The sequence below is a fragment of the Haliotis asinina genome, chromosome 15, assembly GCF_037392515.1.
Source record: "Haliotis asinina isolate JCU_RB_2024 chromosome 15, JCU_Hal_asi_v2, whole genome shotgun sequence".
Lineage (NCBI taxonomy): Eukaryota > Metazoa > Mollusca > Gastropoda > Lepetellida > Haliotidae > Haliotis > Haliotis asinina.
The window spans coordinates 50,262,743-50,283,346 of record NC_090294.1 but is presented as its reverse complement, the minus strand read 5'-3'; the positions used below and the strand labels follow the sequence as shown (position 1 = coordinate 50,283,346).

General features: G+C 40.7%; 1 protein-coding gene across 1 annotated transcript; it reads right to left on the bottom strand.

The window, feature by feature from the left end:
* Positions 1 to 8,954: 8,954 nt before the first annotated feature.
* On the bottom strand, positions 8,955 to 17,053 carry LOC137265906 (sulfotransferase 1B1-like). The gene is made up of 7 exons (XM_067801382.1): positions 16,909 to 17,053; positions 15,953 to 16,123; positions 12,322 to 12,475; positions 11,482 to 11,663; positions 10,224 to 10,327; positions 9,715 to 9,892; positions 8,955 to 9,392 (listed from the first exon to the last, which is right to left on the bottom strand). The coding sequence occupies exons 2-7, from the start codon at positions 16,113 to 16,115 to the stop codon at positions 9,295 to 9,297; spliced, it is 879 nt and encodes a 292-aa protein (XP_067657483.1). The 5' UTR covers positions 16,116 to 16,123; positions 16,909 to 17,053; the 3' UTR covers positions 8,955 to 9,294.
* Between the last annotated feature and the right edge of the window lie 3,551 nt (positions 17,054 to 20,604).

Sequence of the window (20,604 nt, the reverse complement as noted above, 5' to 3'; positions counted from 1 at the left end):
TTATAATGGATTCTGCTTTCTGTTGGTTCTGTCATAATTGCGATCGAAACGACAAAAGCAAGAAACAAAAATTCTATATTAATAACACAAATCACCATGAATTATTGTAAAGCTTCTGGCACTGAATCTAATGTATTTCTGAAATTGATGATGAAGGCCTTAGGCATGTGAATTAATTAGATTTACTAACACACCTAAACGTCACCAAGTCACCTGTGTGTATACATCGTATTTTCTGTAACTTGGCCGAAAATATTGGTGTTTTTTATCGATTATATAACGCGCGCCTTTAAATCATCATCAACATGTGCCTGTGTCAAATCTGGTGTATAAACAATTGGACTTCAGTGTTTATTCCCTATTAGCCTCTACCTCGGGGGTGGGATAATTGAATAACAGCAGGGTACTGACAGACGGCCATATTGTCACGATAAATCCAACTATCCACGTGACGGACAAACTCACTAACACATGTGTTTATGTCCTGTGCTATCAACTGGAAACATCCCCGAGCACAACAATGATAATTGCAATGATTAAAATCACGGAGGCACGAGGAAACTTTCACATGGAGATATGCTCCATCTGGTAAAACAGGCTTTAAATAGGTACGGTTAACTGAGAATGTCTAGTAACCTTCTGACCATCCCGTGCCAAATTGGGCATGCACTGTTAGTGCGAATACGCAACACGAGGTAGTATGTCAACAAGCATGTTGACGACGATCGTGATTAACCATGGGGTGACTAAATTTGAAATACAGTCGCGGTATATATATGTACGCTGAATGACGCAGGGAGATTTCACGCGCGTCACAAATAGGTGGACAAGAACTGAGTCGTTTTGCGTTGCAAAATTACGACATTCACGTGTGTTTATGTAGACTGCGACGGAATTTATTTACTTCCATTTTCACTTCCATCGACGTGTACTGGTTTCTACTGGGGGCAATATGAAGCCACTTGCGGGAGGTCTCCCCGCCATGATGAAGCTGTCTCACATCACTGCCCCATTGGACAGTTTATAAACACATTCAGTTTTATTGGAACATGAAGATTTGCAACAATACTGTTTGTATCACTGAATGGTATGTTTGACTGCGATTGTAATCATCTACGTTAGTGAAAGCGGGTGTTTTTAGTGGTTGTGTTAAGATTCAAAATTAACAGTGAAACCTGTCGGTGTTTCGGATAATTTCAGTGATAAATACACACAGAAAGTCGATCTGATATTGTTGAACTCAGTCAAACAGTTTTTCTTCTGTTTGAAATTAGTTACGTTGGAAGCTGGCATTAGACAAATTACAACAGCACCCGTTCGCACCGTGCCACAGCAGGTAATTAGCAGACTACATTGACGATGTCGACAGAGAAATACGTTGACGACTGACGTCGAGTTGGTCCACATAGAGCGACAACTGGCGTGCAAGGTATTTTTGTCAGAACGACTGTGTTACCAAACTATAGAGTGTGGTGGTGGATAGAGCTCAGACTGCCGTTGTACAAAGCAACTTAAGCGCTAACCCTATCTTAAGCTTGTGTTAAGGTATGGGAGTTTTGGTCACCTCAGTACTAACCGTACTTTAAGCCTGTGTTAAGGTATGGGAGTTTTGGTCACCTCAGTACTAGCCGCACTTTAAGCCTGTGTTAAGGTATGGGAGTTTTGGTCACCTCAGTACTAACCGTACTTTAAGCCTGTGTTAAGGTATGGGAGTTTTGGTCACCTCAGTATTAACCCTACCTGAAACCTGTGTTGAGGTATGGGAGTTTCGGTCACCTTAGCGCTAAGGTCGCTGTGTGCAACCGGACCCTGGTCACCCTGGCCACAAATCAGTTGAAACTTGACTGAGAGTTTCTAGGACTTCAGTCCTGCCCCACTCCCCTTCCCCCCACCTAACGAAGCATATGTGATATATTTGATCGCCCATAGTGAGTTGATATTTAACGTCGCATCGACAATATTTCAGCCATATCGTGAATCGTCGTTTGCGTCAAAAGCGGTAGCGTTGGATCACGTCGTCGTTGGCGTCAACAACGGTAGCGTTGGATCACGTCGTCGTTTGCGTCAAAAGCGGTAGCGTTGGATCAATCGTCGTTTGCGTCAAAAGCGGTAGCGTTGGATCACGCCGTAGTTGCCATCAACAACGGTAGCGTTGGATCAATCGTCGTTGGCGTCAACAACGGTAGCGTTGGATCACGTCGTAGTTGCCGTCAACAACGGTAGCGTTGGATCAATCGTCGTTTGCGTCAACAACGGTAGCGTTGGATCACGCCGTAGTTGCCATCAACAACGGTAGCGTTGGATCAATCGTCGTTGGCGTCAACAACGGTAGCGTTGGATCACGTCGTAGTTGCCATCAACAGCGGTAGCGTTGGATCAATCGTCGTTGCCGTCAACAACGGTAGCGTTGGATCAATCGTCGTTTGCGTCAAAAGCGGTAGCGTTGGATCACGCCGTAGTTGCCATCAACAACGGTAGCGTTGGATCAATCGTCGTTGCCGTCAACAACGGTAGCGTTGGATCACGTCGTAGTTGCCATCAACAACGGTAGCGTTGGATCAATCGTCGTTGCCGTCAACAACGGTAGCGTTGGATCAATCGTCGTTTGCGTCAAAAGCGGTAGCGTTGGATCACGTCGTCGTTGCCGTCAACAACGGTAGCGTTGGATCACGCCGTAGTTGCCGTTACAGCAGGAACGTCGGATTACATCGTCGTTGGACACAAGCTATGGTTTACTTTGTATTTCTGTGACAAGTATATCCACCAAGCCTTATTTGGCAAATTATTAAATCATCCTTTACGGTTTAATTTTGTGTATGCTCTCTGAATGTGGAATAACTACTCACAGATCTGATTTTCAGAAAAGTCTATTAGTGATCACTGGTGTTTGCTTATATCTATTTTATCAAATCATCAGTGAACATGGCCGGTGAGATAGTCTTGTGGTTAAGGAGTTTGCTCGTCACGCGGGAGGATCGGGTTCGATTCCCCACATGGGTACAATGAGTAAAGCCCACATCTGGTGTCCCCAACGGTGATACTCCTGGAATATTGCTAAAACTAAAACCATACTCATGCACTCTGACGTCTGAAATGTCGTCAATGACCCCAGTATCGCAAAGAATGTTTTGGAAAATACGCAGCCATGTGTACGAATGCCGACTTATCGTAGTGTGTTCATAAAGTCACGTTATACGTATGTCGGTTACGTTACGCCTATCACACACACACACACACACACACACACACACACACACACACACACACACACATACACACACACACACACACACACACAATTGCATAAAGATATCTAATTCCTGTTACTCTGGCTTCCCTAGCTGAAAAAAATACCCCTCAAGTATTTCATTACTGATAATAAGCCTTTCAATTTTCAAAGCCACAAAAATTGAGTGCACATTTTCAACCATTCATATTACCCAATTCTAAAATACCGTTTTATTTCACATAAATAATACACATGAATATAGGAGCTTATTAAACAATGAGTTGACTGGTTCACCTCTGCTTCACTTGTGACCCAGGGGCCCATTGTGAGAACATTACAGTCTGTGACGTGAAGACAATATTGGTGTTCAATCTGTCATTTCTATCAAATAGAAAGTACAAAGACGATAGATGATGATGAAATATAGCCTTGTACAGTTCAATTAATGTACTTGTATGAATTATGGAATTGTTCAGATCGCTCCTCCGGTACTTTAATAACGACCAGCGTGTAGTTAATAAAATTGTCGATCTTGCAATATTTGGCAGATAATATAATGATTTAATAATGATATGATACATCTCGTGATAGTATACTGACGATACATTGCTTATTACTCCGTTGTTGGTATATAGATCTAAATGATCATTATTATTATTGTTATTATCATGACTCATTTCTACACTACAGGACCTGTGACTCCTTTCTACACTACGGGACCTGTGACTCCTTTCTACACTACAGGAACTGTGACTCCTTTCTACACTACAGGACCTGTGACTCCTTTCTACACTACAGGACCTGTGACTCCTTTCTACACTACGGGACCTGTGACTCCTTTCTACACTACAGGACCTGTGACTCCTTTCTACACTACAGGACCTGTGACGCCTTTCTACACTACGGGACCTGTGACTCCTTTCTACACTACAGGACCTGTGACTCCTTTCTACACTACAGGACCTGTGACTCCTTTCTACACTACGGGACCTGTGACTCCTTTCTACACTACAGGACCTGTGACTTCTTTCTACACTACAGGACCTGTGACTCCTTTCTACACTGCAGGACCTGTGACTCCTTTCTACGGGACCTGTGACTCCTTTCTACACTACGGGACCTGTGACACCTTTCTACACTACAGGACCTGTGACTCCTTTCTACACTACAGGACCTGTGACTCCTTTCTACACTACAGGACCTGTGACTCCTTTCTACACTACAGGACCTGTGACTCCTTTCTACACTACAGGACCTGTGACTCCTTTCTACACTACAGGACCTGTGACTCCTTTCTACACTACAGGACCTGTGACTCCTTTCTACACTACAGGACCTGTGACTCCTTTCTACAGGACCTGTGACTCCTTTCTACACTACAGGACCTGTGACTCCTTTCTACACTACAGGACCTCTGAATCCTTTCTACACCACAACACCAGTGACTCCTTTCTACACTACAGGACCTGTGACTCCTTTCTACACTACAGCACCTGTGACGATCCGGGTTAGAACTGATCTTCAGTAACCCATGCTTGTCGTAAGAGGCGAATAACGGGATCAGCTGGTCAAGTTCGTTGACTTGTTTGAAACATTCCATCGTATTCCAGTTGCGTAGATCGATGTTCATGTTGTTGATCCCTGAATTGTCTGGTCCAGATTTGATCATTTACAGACCGCCGCCATATAGCTGGAACACTGCTGAGTGCGGCGTAAAACTAAACCTACTTATTCTACAGCACAGAGACCTTGGGGACATATACAAGTTTAACTAATAATGTTTCAATCTTAGATATATAATATGTTTCTACATTCATAATACGGTAAATGAATTCGGTTTTTTAGATGTAGAGTTTGACACTTCAAAGTGTGCATCAGTTGCACCAACTGGTCACTGTTCTTGTGTTACTCCGCCTTCAGGAATATCCCTGCAATATCACAGCGAGGGACACCAGACATGGACTTCACACATTGAACCCATGTGGGAAACTGTAACCGTGTCTTCGGCGTGATGAGCGAACGATTTAACCGCGGGGCTACCCACCGCCCTAGATTGTTGGAAGTTCCAAACATACTGTACAGGATATAACAAGTTACAATCCTTATACGCATGTCTATGGTATATGGGGTGAGCTGTATACGCGTTCGTATATATTCATGTATTAAATTTGTTCACTCATGCAGTTGTTCGCTGCTTTATCTTGACTTTATTTCATAGACATCTCTTCATAACTGAAGCATTGTTTTTATGCAGTTCGTTACCCGGAATCATCTAAACAGTTTTAGAAGATACGGATACCGAAGATGTCGACGTGTTAGAACTTGAAAGGATCATCTGAAGTCCACATTGACGAGTACTAAAAACTCTTACGCTTTGTTGCTACCCGGGGTAGCAGGTGCTATTCATACATTTCTATGCTGCCCAAAGCAACAATAAAATGGCTGAAGGTTTAAATGCATGTCAGGCTTGTACTCCGATGTTCGTGATCAGTGGTCCATGAATACGGTTATCATAACTGACTTGCTGTTTTCACTGTCTGGAATCTGGTTCGACAACATTGACATTTCATTGTTCTCTGGCGTTGACGTGTGGAGAGTTAAACTTGCCCTGCGTCAGCGTTTCGCGATAAATTGAAGGATATATAAGTGCAGACATGGTTTGAATCACTGACTGCATCAAACAAACCTTGTTAAAGCGCCAATAGGTTTGAACTGGTACCCCTCCAAGATAACAGTGAAGGTGTACAGTGTTGCATTCTCACGTTTTCGATGTTCATCTCATGATCTATTTATAGAAACTGGACGCACTAGTAGTATTAATCGACAAGATTGTCTTTGTCAACATTGTGATTTAAATACTGTCGAGGATGAGTACCGTTTCCTTCTTGTTTGTCTGTTGTATTCTGGTCTTTAAAGAAAATACTTACCAAATCATTCTTATAGACATTCATACGTTATTAAATGTAACGTCGTTACTAAAAACTACAACCAGTTTTATGCTTAGAATGTCTACATTCCATGCAACATTACAAAGAAGACTCAAGAAACAATGTAAATATTTAATACTAGGTGAATATGAATGTATACATGCTTTATGTCCCATAGGCCTATCTTTTTTTAATACGGACCAACGATTGACTGATAAATCGAATATATAATGTCATGTCTGCCATGGTTGATCTCTTATATTTCCCATTCCTCGTTCCTTTCACCGAACTGCATGGTGAACCAAGAAGAAGAATATTTCATTCAAGTGTTACACGTTGTAAGTGACTGACAGACTTTAGTTTTACGCTGCTTTTATCAATATTCCAGAAATATCACTGCGGGGGACACCAGAAATGGACTTCAGTGTATCCATGTGGGGAATCGAACCCGGGTCTTCGGCGTGACGTGAGAACGCTGTGACAGCTAGGCTACCCCGCCACCCTAAACGTTGTAAGCATGGCTGTGCATATATTTACAGAAGTAATGAAATGTAGGGTGAGGTGATACCTAACACAGAATATACTCATATTTGTCGAGAAAATATCAAGATGCATACAGTTCCAAAACTCCAATAGGTTTACAATAAGGAGAAGAATACAAAAGTACTTCCTCCGATATGTTCCTTTGAGTGTTGTTGATGGATGTTCATTGTGTTACCCACTGTGGTGGTAGCTGTTGGTAACTGTAGTGTTAAGTCTTATTGCATGTGTTTGTCTGTACGGTCAATAACCCCACCTTCATATTTCAGTCACTTCGAGAAAGATATGCTTTTACTCGTTTGCCCCTCAGTTTACCGAAACATATTTGTCACTCTGCAAACTGTTTTAGTAAAATTACAGTTATCCCATTTCAAATAAAAGTTTCCATTTAGAATCATATGTATTCATGCTAGAACCGGATAGAGGGGTTAAATTCAAACTACACCTAAATAAAATTCTTCGAAGGCATTTAGAAGTAGGTGTAAGGATACACAACAAATGTCACGGAAAACAACTTCTATATTTGACTCTCATACTTCCTGCCCCTTCTTCGAGTAGCTGAAGACCACTAGTACTGCTTCGGTACACTTCACTTTTACCAGTGATCTGTGAAATAAACCTGTCTTGACCTGTGAATACATTTCAATAACATCATACATGTATTGACAGGCCCTCCCATTCTGAAGAGAACAGTTGACATGTCTATTAGTTGAACCCTGCTGTTTACGTCCCAGCTTTCCTTATCTGAAATCTGCTAAGTTCAGCAATTTCTTCATAAACATTGTCAACGAGACATTACGGTTGATCTGCTACTCAAAGGGCTACCTCTTTCACATTGATCTGACAATGGCGCAGAGTACTAGTGACTCCCGTCATGCAGGCTCGTCTACCGTGACATCCTTGGACCTATCCTCTTCCGTAACTACTTAATACTTTTGATATCAAAGTTATTACCATTCGCTGCATCTGATGTCAGCGGAGAGAGCGCTATGAGGAATTTTATCAGTTTATGAGGCAAAACTGAAGTGCCATGAATAATAATATTACACTAAGAAAGTGTAATCCAAAATATACTACCAATCAAAAGTTTTTCACTAGTGTAAATTTAGCCACTTACTTCAGTCAACTGTTCTAAACTAGATTTTGCAAACTATCCCATACTGTTTAAAGGCACTGTTTACACGTGAACTGATATATTGCAAAAGAAATTCGGTAGGTTGAAAATATTTGTCATGAATAAAAATGTATATGATGAAGATGGACATCAGTGAAAACTGACGAATTCCTTCCAAAAAAATCTTGTTCACTTGCAAGATATTTGCGTTCCAACAATTTAATGCAAAATTCCAAGGCAATTCATCTGCATAATGTTTGCAGTTGGTTGCCCCATTCATTGTTCATATTTGTTGTTTAATGCGGACACGTGACATTCATAAGCAGCTACTTTCGTAAATGTGATACGATTCGTTGCCTTTTACAAGCATAGTTAGTTGATCTTCATTTTAACCCGGATCTTCACGGGTGTGTTTAAAGGGTTGACTTTTGGGAATCTTGACAGAGAAGCAACATTCATTCGTTCGTTCGTTCGTTCGTTCGTTCGTTCGTATAGGGAACAAACGGTGTCTTACTCCTAAACCTAAAACAGTCTATTAAGTATTTCCTGAAATGATATAACAATTACAATTAGTATATTCCGCAGCGTCTGTTTTCTTGAATGCTTCGTGCTACCTGCAAGACATGCTTATCCATTCATGTAATGTTCAAGGCTATTTTCTTCTTTACGTTATCTTTGCTGTCTGTAGCATGTGCCATTTTGTTTGGGTGTTACCTTTATATACATTTATTCGACAAGAATGAGATGTGTAAGAACAGTCTTAGTTAAACCGATCTTCGCCGACAAATTAAAATTCACCCTTCCAAATGTTTATGAGAATAATCATTTAATGTAAAACTTGACTGCATTTGAATTCATATACTGACATCTACTTCTCAAGAAAACTACAGCCTGAGTCCCACCCGGTGGTCCTATAGTAAACAATCAGATGTGACACATGTCATGTTTGGTACTACACTCTCTCAGTATTTGTGCCATGTATGTGATATTTGAGGAATCATGATGCATTTGTGTCTGTATTGGTGTGTTTTAACCAGCGAGTCCCAGAGATATGTCTACAAAATAAACAGTAAGATTCAGATGGAGGCCGAGAATAGTGCTAAATTTGTCAGGTCATGTGGTGTATCACTCTAGAAAAACGTAGTAAGGATTTTATTACATCTTTATTATGCATACTTTCTGGGACCAGACAAATTACACTTGACATATCATTAAGATTTCCGTTATAGTCGTTATTCTGAGTAAAGTCAAGACTGTGGCACCCACTGGCACTTACTGGCACTTCTTTACTCTGTATTCTCTAGAGTCTGGCAGACAGACTTGTATACACATGTATATCCCGAGATGACCCGGATTATGGTTCTGTATATGATTAATATCAACCTTCTTTCTTCTATGTAACTTACGTGAAAACAAAGCCTGTTACGTGAAAATCAAGAAAGATGATGGACTGATCCTACATGCGAATTAAATCTGAATTCCTTTTAGTAGGGAAACGAACGATGAAACTTTTGTTCATACATTCTGTCGAATTTTTCACTCTGAGCAACGGTGAACCATTTCTTCCAACCACCTGTTTCACCTGAAAGAAAACCCAAATAACTTAGTTATTGGAGAGTGAGTGAGGGAGTGAGGGAGATTTTACCCTGCCTTTATCAATATTCCATCAATATCACGGGGTGACACCAAAAATAGACTTCACACTTGTACTTATGTGGAGAATGGAACCTGAGTTTTGGTCGTGACGGGCCCAAAACCACTAGACTACCCTAGCGCCCTAATTCCAATTACGTATCAGCTATGTGTGTATAAGAAAACACCAGCCTCGAAATAAATGGCTGTTATGATGCCCCGGAAAGCAGGAATGACCATTACTTATCCCTCAATGTCCACAAGTATCTTACCTGTCCTGAAGACTCCAGATGACCCCTCTACCCACCGGTTAAGGTGTGTTGGATCTTTGTGCACGGACGCCTGTTTGAGATTAGGAAATTTGCACGCATCAGCGATTTCTTCGCAGACATTGTCAGAGAGAGGACGACATAGGAACTCAGCAAGGCGCTTTACTTCCTTCACACTATTCTGACAAAAGACGGAACAATATGTTGTGATGACAATGTCAGATAAATCAGATGTGTGTTTGCATTTATGAAGACGTGACTGACTAAATCTGACGTACGTTTAGCACATCTGCATGGAACTTCAAGACATCGCCGTGGACATTAACCTGTCAGTTCATTATAAAGCAATACTTCATACATATATACTGCACAAAAAGATTAGGTGTGTTACTTAAAATATTTCTGAATTTTAAATTATAGCAAGTTTAAAAGTTTAGACGTCATTGATTATTGATAAACACCTCACTCACTCACTCACTCACTCACTCTTACTCACAAAGTCAGATACTCACTGTCTTCAAATCTTCAAACTGTATTTGAAGAAAGGGCACATCCGGGTAGTCTTCTTTGAACCTGTTCCAGGTCAGCATGTGATCAAACACCGAGTCATACAGTACTGAAATCAACATATTGTGACTAATTAGTTGTCATGATGCAGCTGATTGTCAAAGTCACGTGCAATAAAACTGGATGAAAGTGTGTGAGTGTGTTTGTGGGTGTTTGTTTATTATAGTACTGATACAGGCAATTTACACTTGCCGTATCATTTAAGATTTGAGTCAGATTCGTGTTTCTCTTCATGGTGAAGAATGGGTTTTCCCTTCCACTGACGTTCTATAATATATTCCTTGTCTTCCCTTGCAGTTATCCAGCATGTGTGTCGGTGGTAGTTTACAAGTCTAAGGGACACAACTCTGCATCTGCCAAGGTGTCATGAATGTGTTTGATTCCCACCTCCTTTGGTATAACTGTGATGGGTGCTTCTATCGATGGGACTATTCAGTTCATGTTTGGGATTAGTGGGGGCTGTGGAATGATTGTGAAAGATGCCTTTATCTGTGGGACCATTCAGTTCTTTTCTGGTATTGCTGGAGAATGTGGCGTGACTTTTGCGGTGTGGTACGGTGCCGTGTGGTGTGAAATAGTTTGGTTTTACGTGATGTGGTGTGATATAGTGTGATATTATAAGTTGTTCACTGGTCACGAGGGGGGCATGGAGTTATGTACACTCGATGTAGTAAACAAACATCGAGTGTACATCAACCTATGGGCTCCGAGGAACCAGTGAACAACGTATCTATATTACCGAACAAGTCAATGCTGATTTTGAACTGTTTGAAGCATGGATATCGGATCGTACACTTTAACCAGCCTGTGTGAATCAAACGATTCGAATCTTGTATCTTGCTGTCTTTCCAACAAGTACTGTCTTTGTAAAATCGCCGCGGTGTAAGAAAACCACATTTAGAGTTATCTCCCTGCCATCGATTTGCATTCGCTTAACATAGGTAATTTCCGAGCCTGATTCAAATTTATCCAAGACAAAGAAGTACTACCACGAAGTACCGAAAGAGTTGCCAGTGGGGCAGCGGGGTACACTGAAATGTACCTCGCTTGTAAGCAGGGTACATTGAAAATAATAGAAGAGCGCTTATCCAATCACAAAACGACTTTTATGTGTAAGGTAAGATGAAGTGTGATGTAGTGTGATATAGTGTGGTGTGGTGTGGTGTGATATAGCGTGGTGTGGGTACGGAGTTTGGTACTAACAGTTTCCTTTGATGAAGGCATCCAGGAAATTGTCCCAGGAACCAGTGAAAGACGGAACCTGGGTGTTCTCCATCCAATCCTGATGCGTGAGATTCATGAAGTAAGATACCGCAATATCTTTCGGGTTTCTCTGAACGTTGATGACAGGACACTTCCGTTCCCATATTTGTCTTGGCAAAATACTGAAAACCATGCATCATGTCGTATCATCAGTTTGATATCATCATCTATTAACCTTACCTTGGTCTAAATGCTCATCTATGTCACACTTAACTCACACTCCATGTAACACTCCACATACATGCATTCATCTCGTTTACACATGCCTTGGTCCATACATTTATCTGTGTCACAATTACCTTGGTCCATGTACTCATCTACTTAACACTTACCTAGGTTTATAATCTATGCACGTCACACTGACCTAGGTTTATAATCTATGCACGTCACACTGACCTAGGCCTATAATCTATGCACGTCACACTGACCTAGGTCTATAATCTATGCACGTCACACTGACCTAGGTCTATAATCTATGCACGTCACACTGACCTAGGTCTATAATCTATGCATGTCACACTGACCTAGGTCTATAATCTATGCATGTCACACTGACCTAGGTCTATAATCTATGCACGTCACACTGACCTAGGTCTATAATCTATGCACGTCACACTGACCTAGGTCTGTAATCTATGCACGTCACACTGACCTAGGTCTGTAATCTATGCATGTCACACTGACCTAGGTCTGTAATCTATGCACGTCACACTGACCTAGGTCTGTAATCTATGCACGTCACACTGACCTAGGTCTGTAATCTATGCATGTCACACTGACCTAGGTCTATAATGGGACAACAGTACTCTTGGTGAAGGCATGTTGTCAAAATCCTCTTCCAGTCTGTCAAGATGTGAACCTCTCAGCCAGTGTTTGGCATACTTGGCTTCTCCGGCAACAATCATGTTTACAATTTCCCATGTCCAGTGGGCGCCTGCCAACAGAAGGTATGTGCTTCTTCAATTTCACTCTCATTTCTCATATTTACCATTTACTGAATCGCAAAAGAACCGTCCCATCGATAGAGGTTCCCTACTGCCCGCTCTAATTAACAGTCAAACCAGGGTTCAGACCTGACAATTATGACTAACACATTTTGGGAATTACATTTTGAGGTACCATGGAGATACCTCAAAGTCAGTATCGTGTTTGGTCTTTACAGCCATCTTTGAAACCGCTGCGTAGCCTGTACATGGACAAGTTTAGAAGGTCCAGATCACGAGCACTTCGGATCCATGTAGTCTGCGAAATGCCTGATAGAGTTCAGTCACAGTTGTCGACTTTTGTTAGAGGTCATCCAGTCTTCTTTGAATCTCGTCTGAACGGTGTTCTACTGAACTTAAATCTGGACTGACTGCATGCCTTTGTAGAGTTTGGATGCATTGTTGTGTGAGGAAGTCCAATGCTGCTTTGGCAGTATGTGCACTAGCGTTGTTTTGCTGGAAGATTTCTGTGACATTCAAAGTGCAGGGCAGCTTGCGGTCTAATGACCTGGTCCATATATTGAGTGGCTGTCACGCCATTTCCTCCTCCTGGACTCTGGAACACCAGGTGTCAACTGAGTGGTTCAGACCGATTATACCTCACCCCACGGTGGTTCGACCACCCCAGGAGTCTCTTTGAACAATACCGTCACTGGAAAACCGTTCAAAACGCCAAACACAATGATATACATTTATTCAGTAATTCGGCGTCATCGCCTAGAATACGATTATATTTGACAGAACACGTCACGTGGTGAACAGTACAGCAATATTTCTATTTCCACCGATATCTCAATTTTAACACATTTTTAAGAAAAAATGGCGAGAACTCGTAAGGTATCCTCATTATTTGTATTTAATGTATTACGCAAGACTTTCATTGAATAGTACTTTACAAGAAACGTTTTAAATACTGGGTGTGAACTTTTTCCATAACTTAAGTATCTTGTCCCCCATATTTCAGACCCATACAGCAAAATTGGTGAAACTTTGCTATCAAATATTTTACAAGCCGCAGAAAAGGATATGCAAGTGGGATCACCGGGTTTGGTTGTAGTGTGACCGAGCTCTGCAATTACACCCAATTACAGCAATAAGTGCCATCTTTAAACGAACTTTGTGCATACGTCATACTTCAAAGACGACTCAAGCATCGTCTGGTTGGAAATGGGCATTCTAATTGAGCTTTGGAGAATCGGGATAGTCTGTCCGTACACGAGGCGACCGACATGTAGACATCACGGTATAGCGATACCTACAGGAACCCGTTTGTGTTGTAGGGTTGCATTGCTGTTTCTGACAATGCTACTTGTATCAGGGGATGTGGAATCCAACCCAGAACCAGGACCAGGGCTTCGTGGCGCTGTAGAAACTCGACTATCAACCAAGAATGTATCAGGTGAGGTAGACTCACCAGAAAGAACCACTCAACCCTAAATGACCTCGCTATAACACTACAAGCTATCCAATCAGAGCTTTCCTCCCTTAATAATAATTTTGATATGTTCACATCTGATTTCAACAAGAAATTAAATTCACTGTCCGAGGAAAATACTGTCTTGAAAATGAGATTGGAAACTATGGATGCAAAACTTGACACTCTAGAAGCACAGTTAAGGCGAAATAATCTACTGTTTCATGGCATTAAAGGTAAACAGGGTGAAACTTGGGAGGAGTGTGAAGATAATGTCAAGGACTTTTTGAAGTTTTGAAGGATGCTATGAAGATTGATCCAGCTGATATATCATTTGGAAGAGCGCATCGTCTCCCATCAAAGTCGGGAATTATACCTTTCATTGTGAAATTCACCTTCTTCAAGGACAACATTTGTGTTCTTGACACAGCTCGGAAAATATTGAAGGGTCATAAAATATTTCGGGTATCTGAGGACTTTACAGAACGGGTACGCAGAGCGAGACCCCAACTATTCCCATTTATGCAGAAGATGAGAGGAAGGGAAGACGGCTTTCCTGAGTTATGATAAACTGATTATCAATAGTGACGTTGGATTGGCAAGCGTCGGGATTGGGTATCAAGGCAAACCTCTACTTCAAAGTCATCGCAGATGGAAGAACAGTGTGCTACGTCGACGGAATAGGATCTCGGCAGTGATCAAACACAATACCGACTATCGTGAGAAAAAAAGCACAGTTTTAACATTGTTGGTAATGCCAGTTTCGATGATGAGTTGTACATTGCAGTCCGCAGATTGTCTTAAATGGACATTGAAACGATTAGCCACCCTCCATGCAGTCTGGCCAACTTGCAGTCGTCTCAAGACCTTGCTTTCTCTAGTACGTCGTGGCATGGGGACGTTCGGGTGAGTTTGAGACTCTATTCAATGGAGTTGCATACATGAAATTGTCATTTTCGCAAATGTCATACGGAACTTTTTATCACTTCTGCCTTTGTGTTTGGTACATATGCCATTTCATCAGACAACACACTGATGTTAGTAATTAATGGCAATCTGGTTGAAAAATATGATAATAAGACAGTACAGTCATACTAAAAACACACCTTGTAAGAACAAAACATACGTCTGGTTTCGAAAGGTGACGTTTCTTTTGCGGTTCAATATATTTCCATAACAGATCGTTAACAGAGCCTTGGGCTGATTCTATTTTCTTACTGAATGCAATACAGAAGTACATACTGCATATATACAACGTGAGGAAATAGGTCCATTGCAGTAACAGATTAAATAATATATTTTTACAATCTTCACCAAACAAATAATTACCTGATTTTTTTTATTTTTGCTCTTCTCGAAGGTCAATATATATTGTCAATAATCTCTGTCTAAAAGACACTCTGTGAAAAAAAAATAACTCGCGTATTTCAATATCAATATTATTCACAGGTAAAAGTCTTTGAATGAATTTAGAAGTGAAATACGTAAGAATGAAGATTTTATGGATATCAACTTCTTTATTATGAGAACACAACGTTTCGGAGTTAACGCTTACCCCTTCATCATTCAACTTCTTTATTATGAGAACACAACGTTTCGGAGTTAACGCTTACCCCTTCATCATTCAGCTTCTTTATTATGAGCGTTAGCTCCGAAACGTTGTGTTCTCATATTAAATAAGTTGATATCCATAAAATCTTCACTCTTATTCACAGCTAAAGCCTGATTTAGGTTGTATTGAGTTTTGGTGGTATGTTGCACTCAGCAATATTCCAGGGAGATGGTGGCGGTCTGTAAATAATTGCGTCTGGACCAGACAATACAGTGATCAACACTGACATCAGCATGAGCATCGATCATCTAGGCTGGTCATCAGCGAGTCTGACCACGCCATCTTCCACACATGGATTAAGTGCTGACATTCAGAGACTGGAGACTGACCACCCGATTCCGTTAGTCGCCTCTTACGACAAGCAGGTGTTGCTGAAGGCCAATATTCTAACCCGTATCTTGCCTGATTTAGGATAGGTGCACAGGTATATATCATCATCTCGCACTCGACGGGTCTTCATGGTGGACAATCTGTTGACGCTTGCAGCATCTACCACTTGGTCACCAAACATGCCCAGTTGTAGCCGGAACCCAGCTCTCATACCTTCCTCCGCGCGGGTAGACATATTTATTTCTAGCAAACAATACAAAAAATACGCATTGTAATGGACATTATAATTATATATATATTATAGTATCTGATATCCCGGATGTTTTATTTGGTGTTGGACTGCTGTTTTACCTCCATGTCAACATACTGAGATCTACTTGCTGAGATCATTTGATTTTGATAAAAACAAATTCTCATGCTGTCTGGGAGAAAAAATAGAGAATATATCTTTTTAATACACTGCTATGAAAATATCAGCAATGTTATAGCGGTATCACAACGGTTCTGAACCAGACAATCCAATGATAATTTCTGAACCAGAGAAGGTCCACAGTGAGTGACGCTATGGTTTACGCTGCGTTTATTCAAGAAATGTCCCGGCAGGTTTCAACAGAAATTGGCTTCACGTGTTGTACCCAGGAGGGAATCGAACCCGAGTTTTCTGCTAGAGTTCAGGGTTAAGTACTAGTCTACTCAACGTTCCCCAGAGGTTCACAAGACAACAGACAAATGAGTCTCGGTCTCATCTCGACAAATCTGATGTTCATGCAAAACGTGTCCAGGTTTTGAAACTTGATCAACTCGAAAACCGTTCACTTTCTGCATAGCTTATCCATATGTAGTATCAGTTATCACAGAATACAGATCTAAAAATAATGGTAAGTTGTTGAAGGAGAGAGAAAAAGACAGAAAAAGAGACAGACACACAGAGAGATAAAAATCATTTCTCCGTCATCTCATCTGGGGTGGAATGCAATCTGACGTTACCCCAATATTTAACAAAAAGGACACGAAAATATTGTACTCACCTCGCTTGTAAAACTGAGGAGAGATCTGAGATGGTTTCACGTGGAGTAATGAGCCACCACAATGAGGTGTCCCACTTTAATGGATGATATTGTCAGCTACAGAAACAACACAGCCTTGCTCCCACGACTATAAAGCAGGGGATTCAGTTATAGTCTGCTTCGGTAAAGTATTGTCCAGTCTGCCATGTAGATGGTAGGAACCTGAGATCCAGCATCTGTGGTCAAGGGATTCAGATATTATCATCATTTTCATAGTCTTAAGGTTGGCAGGCAACGCCTAAGGAGATACCTTTGAAAAATGTCTGAGATGGCTATGATATTTTTTTGAAACTACTAACAATGTCATCATCTGTGTTCACTGTTGCTGGGCAACCAACCACACAACACTTTCAGTGAATTCTGAGAATGATACTCTCCGTAGTCATAGGTCTATGCTTCAAAATATATCAAACTCCCTCTCTCACGAGAATTTGGAATAATCCATTTCATAAAGTTTGCCATTTAGCAATGGTCTTTGTTGTCTGTGATATCATTCCACATCATCTGGGTTAGATATTGCATCGTTCATTGTTTAAAACTTATTTAACACTGGCTAAGACTTCGAAGCTGACTTTGGTCAGCTGTCCTCAGACCCTGACCTTAACAACGGTCAGACGATTGAGTAAGTGGTGACACACTCTCTGTGCCCTCTATAAACTCTGCTTTAACGTGACAAACAAATAGTTTATCAGTAGCGTGCCCTCCATTAGGCACTAGTACGTGCCTCCACTTAATTGTTACGACAATTCACCACCATGCCCTTGACATCAACATCACGCAAGAAATCCTTCAGTGCAACCAGAAGGATGGAGTCCTGTCAGCTAACCCAGTAAACACAGACCTTGTCATTGAACAAATTGCTGCTCGGAAGGCGAGACACATGGATTTCATTTTCTTTATACATACAAACGCACGCACACACGCACGTACACACACATACACACATACTGAATCTTCTATTCAATATGTATGTATTCTCTACAACGCTACATACAACAAATGACTTCGGCCGATATAACTACCACTTGGCTACTGTTGCTTCTGTATGCATATAAATTGCATACTGACTCCCTACACCCAGTAAATCAGCTGGTAACAGTTTGTAACATGTGTTACATTTGCCAATTCCTAAAGGACACTGTGTATTGACATCACCATGTGTCAGTGGAAAGACAGTCCTGCTATATCACATACAACCTGTAACGCTGTACATAGACACAAATTACATAATATAGGAAAGTGCACTGAAATCTACAAATCATCATAAACATAATTGTGAAATAAGTATTTGCTTTTCGCCGCTTTTAGCAACATCCAAGCAATGAGGTGTCCCACTATAATGGATGATATTGTCAGCTACAGAAACAACACAGCCTTGCTCCCACGACTTTAAAGCAGGAGATTCAGTTATAGTCTGTTTCGGTAAAGTATTGTCCAGTCTGTGGTGTAGATGGTAGGAACCTGAGATCCAGCATCTGTGGTCAAGGGATTCAGATATTATCATCATTTTCATAGTCTTAAGGTTGGCAGGCAACGCCTAAGGAGATACCTTTGAAAAATGTCTGAGATGGCTATGATATTTTTTTGTAACTACTAACAATGTCATCATCTGTGTTCACTGTTGCTGGGCAACCAACCACACAACACTTTCAGTGAATTCTGAGAATGATACTCTCCGTAGTCATAGGTCTATGCTTCAAAATATATCAAGCGCATTAATTTGGAATACCTACACATGATAAAATTTTGATATTTTGAAATGGTCTTTGTTGTCTGTGATATCATTGCATCTCATTTGGGTTAGATATTGTGTCGTTCATTGTTTAAAATTGGCTAAGAGTTTGTCAGTGGGGAGTATTCATCTGAATCAGACTTTGGCCAACTCACCACAGAACCACTGAGTAAGTGGGGACACACTATGATTTGGATCTAGAAACCGAGATTGTAGCTATCATTTTATTTTATCATATGTGAAAACATCATTTCATTAAGATATTTTGTGAAAGGGCATATATCGTAATGTGTTGGTGCTAGTTCAGCGCATAAATGCTTCTACATGTTTTAATTTTTCGAAAAATAATCAATTTTTTTATAAATTGTATGCAGTTCCCACTTCTGTGTCACTTCTCATGTGTATCTTAGATATGTCGTTTTTGAAATTAGATAAATTTTCTTTTCTCGGTAGGGATTTACATCCCAAACACGGTAGAGCAACGTAAGTGCACATTTATTTCTTATTCAAGCCTTTTAGGTGTTTTACTCTACCTTGTTCTCATCGCTTGAGTAAATTACACACAATTACCCAAACCCAGACTGTATATTACAAGTATTTGCTGGAATGAATGATGATTAAACGCACATAATCTTTCTTTTGTTCAGTTACTTAAAAACAAATCAAGTGTGCTTTCTTTTGTCGGTCATGATTAATTTAAGAATATTTTCATATCACGGGTAACAGTAAAATATTAATCAAACACATTTCTATACAGTTGCTATATACTAGTAATTGTTTTCGATCTGAGTTTCATCTGTCTATAGGTAATCACTGACACCTTCACCTTACTGTCACGGCAAGCGGTACTCGATGGAAGGGATATCCTCATGAGAAGACTGACATCAGCTCACCGCGCGCGGGCCCACACTCAAGGCTCAGTGTCAATATGGCGTCTCCATTTCCGAACTGACCCTTATTGTGAATTTCAGGTCTATATTAACCGCGCGTAGGACGTCTTCCATGAACCGAAAGAATTTCGTCAGGTAAGTCAGTTAGTGTGTGAGTGGGGAAGGCTCAGTGCCGTTTTCGTCATATTAATATCACTACGAGTGAGGCCATAATAAGGTTTTTAACCGTTTACCCCTCTCTAGGGAGATAACTGGAATCAGAACACAACTCAGTACTCATTAAAATTCAGTTCAAAGTTCTTTTCTTGAAAGATTTATAAACAACTCTAACAATTCATATTTTCGTACATAAGCGAATTTATTTTCAAGCTGAACTTGTTAAGACGTGTTTTAATTACAAAGTTAGGGCTGTGTAATTTTAGGTTTATGTCTGATAAGATAATGTACTGGCATAGTTATTGCAAGGTCCAGTATGGTCAGGGGGGTTTCCATTCTGTTTCTTGTGTATGGGAAGTAGAGTATTTTGATATAATTCAGATAATCCACATCATCCTAACACTTCCTGATGATACTGAATCCTGTGTACTCTTTAATCCTGCAGGAGACTCCACGTAGAAAATGTGCCCCAATTATATATCTCATTCTACCAGTTAAAACTAAATCTTCCTTAATTGTCATTCAACTGACGCACAGGACGATCTGAACCCCGTATTATCCAAACATAGGTTGTCGGTACATTGGATGTCCTACCTGGGGATTACAGCCGGATAATCCCCATCACACGCGTACCGGATAGCTGACTATCCATTGGACGAACAAGCGATAGTACTTTCAAACCAAGCCTAGCTTGTTAACTTCCCGCTTACGATGTCAGTGTTTAGTTTATGGTCTGTTACTTCGTATATCCAATAATAACATCAATTAATTAATGAATCGATCAACGAGTGTTGTCTTTGTTGTGTAAATATGTTGTTTTAGAAGATATATAAATGTTGGATGTAACTGCAGATTCATTCACCCTGTGATACCTGACGA